The 6,235-nt window shown below is 31.2% G+C and overlaps 1 protein-coding gene across 2 annotated transcripts; it reads left to right on the top strand.

The window, feature by feature from the left end:
* The first annotated feature begins 836 nt into the window (after positions 1–836).
* Fer2 (48 related 2) lies at positions 837–3,469 on the top strand. 2 transcript variants are annotated; one of them, XM_036373096.2, is made up of 4 exons: positions 837–1,011; positions 1,074–1,329; positions 1,653–1,864; positions 2,744–3,469. In XM_036373096.2, exons 1-4 carry the CDS (start codon positions 864–866, stop codon positions 2,866–2,868), a joined length of 741 nt encoding a protein of 246 aa, XP_036228989.2. In that variant the 5' UTR covers positions 837–863; the 3' UTR covers positions 2,869–3,469. The 2 variants fall into 2 exon arrangements, with proteins under 2 accessions (XP_036228989.2, XP_036228988.2); XM_036373095.2 differs by having other exon boundaries at positions 1,074–1,344.
* The last annotated feature ends 2,766 nt before the right edge of the window (positions 3,470–6,235 follow it).

Below are 6,235 nucleotides of genomic sequence, written 5' to 3'. Positions count from 1 at the left end.
AACGCTTGGACCTTCCACATCGACATCGTTTGTGCTTCTACAAATAGTTCGCTTCTTAACCTTTCTAACGTAGATGAGCCCTTTTTTCGCATTATTATCGGCTAGTAATATATAAATTAATAATAAGCACATTGGTCTTACTCACTTAACTATAACCACCTATTTCGACCCAAAGCATATACTCGCACAGCGCCTTTTTTGAGCCTTAAGAGGTATTGGCCGTCGCTAAGTCGACAAGATTTATAACTCTTTTGCAGAATGGTTTTATCGAAGGCTGTAAATTCTATGTAATGCCTATTCTCACCGAAATAAAGAAACAATTTTAGCAATTGGACAGCATTTTATAGTAATATTTTTATATTAACATATAACATGTATTGTATATTTCAAGAGAATGCTTTAATGGGGTTACAACACCCGAAGTGCAGACCTCGATACCCAGGTTTAGGTTATGCTAGGTCGTAGGGTTGATACAAAATCGTTGTGTCTCACTTGGACAGATATTCGTCCTTTAAGGCGGTGTCGGCAGAGATATTCCAATCCCAGTCTGGCAAAAATCGATCAATAGTGAAAGAAGTGACTAGATGATTCCATCTCGCCTTCCTTCATACAGCTTTGATAAAGCGCGTCCAAAAGATACCTTTGTAGTCATGAACTCAATTTTAAAGGCTACTATACAATTTATAATGAACCGTCATAAATGTTATAATGATATTTTTTATTAAGAACGCCTTGTTAGGAAATATTTGTTATGACATATCGTCGTATCTACGTATATCTAATATGTTTAAATACATACACACCTTAACAACCACTGCCTCTCCTATTACAGCCACCTGTCGTTTCATAATTTCGATGATGACATGATCAACGATTTGCCGTCATGCGTTTATGCCGGTGCAGCACATCACGTAAGCGCCGCAGCTGGTGGTCTTGGCGGTAGCGGCAACAATCTGCGTATGAGCACGAGTAGTCTGCGTCAGATGCAACAACAATACTTACAACATACTGGTACGATGATTGTATAATATTACGTATGACTTTATGTCATTCGATGTTCATTCCATTTATAGAGAACCTACTGGATTCTTCAACAGGCATGTCGCTGGTCACGGCGAGCTCTTCCACGGGCTGTGGTGGTGGTGCTGGTGCTGGAGGTGGTAATTCATCTATTCACTGCAATAGTCCGAGCGCGACCAGTAGCAGTGTGGGTTATGGCAATGCCGCCACGGTGAATGCAGCTGCTGCCGTTGCTGCTGCAGCTGGCTCGACTCCTTACAAGTTACAGCGGCAACAGGCAAACGTGCGCGAGAGGAAACGCATCCAGAGGTCGGCACCAACTGGGTACACTAAATGGTCTATTTTCTTTTTTTCCTCCAAAAATTCAACCTAGTTTTACAGTAGTGCAGGCACACTTACATCTACATATCATACATACATACCTATACTACCGATCTCCAGATTAACCTTCAAAAAAATACACTTTTCTGCACACATTAGGTTTTAGTTAAACTATTTAGTGTAATTTCTATATGATCTGTCCATTTATCACATTTTACTAAATCTAAACTTTTTTCTTCTTATTTCATCCACGAAATGTCTCTTTTGTGACTGCATTTTCCTTCCTTCCATTCATTGCTTGACTTCTGCAGTAGCATCAATTCAGCCTTCGATGAGCTGCGCGTTCACGTTCCCACCTTTCCTTATGAGAAGCGCTTAAGCAAAATCGACACTCTTCGTTTGGCCATTGCCTATATTTCCCTACTGCGTGAAGTCCTTCAGACCGACTACGATCCACTCACCTATGTGGAGAAGTGCTTGCGTGGCGAGATTAAGGCAGATCGTGCCAACTGGAACACAAGTGGTGAGTTTTGAAATGAATTTTTTTTATTAGATGTTTTTTGACAGATGTAGGCTGCGTGGTACTAGGTACTTGTTAATTTTATGCTGCAATAAAACCAACTATCAAACTATTTCCAACTGTTAGAACCTCCGACCGGGAAACTTGTATGGCTCTACAAATGAGTACCAAAATAACTCAGATTCCAATCGAAGCGAAGTCAACCGAACTCTATAATTTTATGTCCGTTTGCTGCATTTCGGGCATATAGGTGTGTCAGCTTGTTTATCTTTGCTTATTCGACCAAATTCTAACAAATGATTTAGAAATAAGGAGCCTGCCGCAGATTTTATTCGTTGTACTACCTCGGTGTCCTCATAAACCTTATAGAGCGATGTGAAAACGTCCAGAATTTTTATACGCAGCGTTCTGTCCCAATAACTCCATTTTTCCACCAAATTGACTTCGGCCAAACTTAAACATATATCATATACGGACAAAAATGCAGCGAAAAGTTGTTTAGCTCATAGTTTTTGAAAATTGAAGACGGAGCCTTAAAAACTGATGATGATGGATCTTTTATAAGATTCTCAAGTCATTATTTCATAACTTAATACAACTCATTTATAGGATGTTATATAATTCGAAATTTATATTTGAAGATCCAGACACTATGTCGGTAATGAAACATTTATTACCTTACTATTTACCGATCCAAATAAGGTTAGATCACCATAACGTACAACCGGCTGTTTTGGGAACCTCTTATTCGATAGTGGTTTCGAGTTGTCCAATCCAGTTTTGTAAACTAATTTAATGTTTTGACTATAAATTAAACATTCAAGGAATTTGTAACTATTACAACTTTCACTCTGTCCTCATTTCACACATTTCTCGTCACAGATCTCACGGCACGCCTTTCTTGGATAAATTGGGAAAATCTGGGCGTACATCCAGGCCGCCGAACTCTACTTACCACACTGGCATTATCCTCGGAACCAATGTGCGGTGCGCACTGTGGCCCATAAATATCCGACTTCGCGCACTAGTTTTTAGAAATTTTGAAATATTATAATTTTGTTGTGATACTAATTTAGTGCAACTGTCTTCCTTTTTCTTAAATATTTTAAGCTTAAGTTAAGCCAAAATATAACAGTTTAATATTAATTGTTAAAATTAAGTATTTATTCCCCTGCCAAAGCAAATAAAAAATATTTAAACTGAGTAAATGATTTATGATATGTAGCTTGAATAAAACTGAAAATTGTCGACGGTATCCGCAAACCATACTCCGAGGTACCTAACACAAACAACTGACTTAATAAAAACCTCTTAGTCGCATGTGGACAATCGCATTGAAGTCGGATCCATATATTATCTGTACTCAGCTTTTTAAACTAGAAGCACTGTGAGGCTACCGAGTAAAATCTCTCGTTATTTGATACAATACTTTAATTCAAAGTTACCGATGTAAATAGAAATTTATAACTTTGGGCGGATCACTACAATTTTGAATATTATAAACCGGTTTCGAGCGACTTTCTTCGAAAAAAATTATTCTCTTATGGTAAAAAAATTTAAAATTTTTTTTCATTTTGGAAATTCACGGCCTCAAAAATGTTTTTTTAAAAATAGACAATTTTACATAAAACCACATAAAAACTTACAATAAAAACAATTACTATTATATGTTTTCCATGCATCGCTGTTTAAAAAAATAATTTTTAAGTCTTTTTTTTAACATTTTCTAAATATCAATCTACTTTATTCACTTCAATTTGTGTGTATAAATATATTTAACATAACAATTGTGTATGTGTGTGTATTAAAACCTGTTTTTGTTTTGATTTGTTTGTTGATAATTGAGTACGTATGCTTTTTTGTGTATAAAATATTTTATCAAAACTATTGTATTTATCATTTTTTTCAGTGTATGTATCAGGAAGCGCTGCTAAAAATACTCATTTTTAAAGACACATTTACACATTTATTGCTATTATTATGTTTTTAATGTATTTTCATCAACTGATCTAACATTAATTCGGCTATCTTAATACAAATCTCACTACTTGTACAGTACTATAGTAAACACATACGTACGAATATACGTAGAAATGTCTTGTCTTCTTTCAAAGTATTAAAGATTTTTATAATTTTTAAACATTTATAATTTTTGTAGTTTTTGACTTTTATAAATCCAAAAATATAAAAAAAAAATGAAATGTATACACTTGTTACACTATTGGAGGTTATGTGGAATACATTTATTTAAATTAATATTAATGAATTGTAAATTTCTTTTAGCATGAATAAAATAAAATGATAAATAGTGAGTTCAAAATAGTAAAAAATATGATATCTAAAATTAATAAAATTTATTTTTAAAAATATTTTTCAATAGAATTTGTTGCTCTTTTCTCAATATACTCAGCAATTTCCTTCTAATTATGTATTCTTATTAAATTTACAATATATTGAAAATTATTTTAAGAAACAAAAATTGACGTACTAAAAAATTTAATTAATTTAAAACTCGTAAGTACTGCCGCAAACAATGCATACCTTTAGGCTTAGTAGCCCTAATTATATTTCGAATACTTACCGCAAAGTGTACTTGAAAAAAGTAGTATCCGCACAACTACCAATAGCAGCGAGTGATAATTGGAAAATTATTTCCATATGGAAAGAAAGCAGTAAATATTTTGGAAATATTTTTTTCATACTTAAGGTTTTACACCATTACTGAAAATATAATATTTCCAATTATTTTTTCTTATAACTCTAGCCTGGCATACACGTTAAAAAATATCGCTGTGATATTTAGTTAATGCCTCAGTTAGTGTTTTATTATTTAGATTTCTTTTCAATCAAGTCATCGAATTTTTTAAACCAAAAATTTTGGGTTAAAATACGATTTGAATTTGAGAGATGTTTGGGCTAAAATCTCAAAATCATAATTACCAGAATAATTTAATTTTCAATTTCTATTTTAGATTTAAAATTATAAATATATTGGTTTAAAAATTTAATTTTTAAATTTTTAATCCCAAAGCCATAATTAGTTTCTATTTTAGATTTAAAATTTTTAATTTCAATTTTGAGCTTAAAAATTATAATTTCAATTTTTAATTCAAATATCTTGGTTTAAGAATTTAATTTTAAAATTTTTGAACCCAAAATCATAATTGCCAAAATGATTAAATTTTCAATTTCGATTTTAGATTTCAAATTTAAATTTAAATTTTTAATTCAATTATCTTGGTTCAAAAACTAAATTTTCAAACTTTTAATTTCAAAATCACAATTCCCAGAACAATAGTTCCCTAAATCATCATAAAAATTCAATTTTTAATAGCGATTTATGAAATAACAAATTTTTGAAAATTTTTTAATCCCGAAAAAAGGAAATATTTACATATTACATACAAAAGCACTTTAATTAAAAGCTGTTAAACATAAATAAGACAAAGGAGCTATATAACGTTGATATTTTATTAAAAATTAGCTTTTTCAAACACTAACCAAAATGGTATGTCTACAAACGCGAAAAATGTAAATGCTAAAAAAAATATTTTTTAATTATTAATTAAAAGCTTTACATTGAAATTTTACTTTTTAGTACAGTATTTGGGACTTTTTTATAATTTTTATTTAATTTTCTGATTTTTATAATTAAAATTTTTTTATATTTTATTCCGTTATTTGGTAATAAATTCGTTTTTAATCTGGTGTTTGGGATTGAAAATTTAAAAATCATTTTTAAATAATATTTTCGGGATTACATAATAAAAAAATTTAATACAAATGTCAATTCAATCAATTTTTTTTTTTTCGTAACGCATTGCTTGCAACCCTGGTTTCAACAAATAATATTGGTAACAAATTATTTATAAAAAAAATCCAAAGTTGCGGATGTTTTGTGCTCAAAAATAATAGCAAACAAAACAACGTAAAACTGTTATAGTAATTGTAAACAAAGTCATGCCTACCTTTTTTTTCAAAAAGTGAAATATTACAGAAAAATTTAATTGGATTTTTTAAGAATCACCATAATGCTAACAAGCTTAAAAATTAAATCAATCTCGATTGTTTTCAAAATTAGTTAGCTAAGCGCTATTATGTTTAATCTAAGCAGCTATTTTGTACTTATATTCCAATTATAATATTTGTAACGTGTATTCCGATTAGAAATTTCGACGCCGCCGAGTCCAACCTAACCTCCAAACTTGGCAATGCTTTGATAATAGATGATTGCGCAGTTAAAAATAATAATTTGAGTTACTACTAGACATTTTTAAAATACTTTTTTTTCCAAAACTGCATTAAATTGAAATTTCCTGTTAGCCTTGTGGCCGTAAACAAAAACAGTTATTGTGATAAACCCACGCTCCACAA

Source organism: Bactrocera oleae, chromosome 2 (assembly GCF_042242935.1).
Source record: "Bactrocera oleae isolate idBacOlea1 chromosome 2, idBacOlea1, whole genome shotgun sequence".
In the NCBI taxonomy this organism is placed as follows: domain Eukaryota; kingdom Metazoa; phylum Arthropoda; class Insecta; order Diptera; family Tephritidae; genus Bactrocera; species Bactrocera oleae.
The sequence above is the reverse complement of the archived record's forward strand: the minus strand, read 5'-3'. Positions and strand labels throughout refer to the sequence as shown.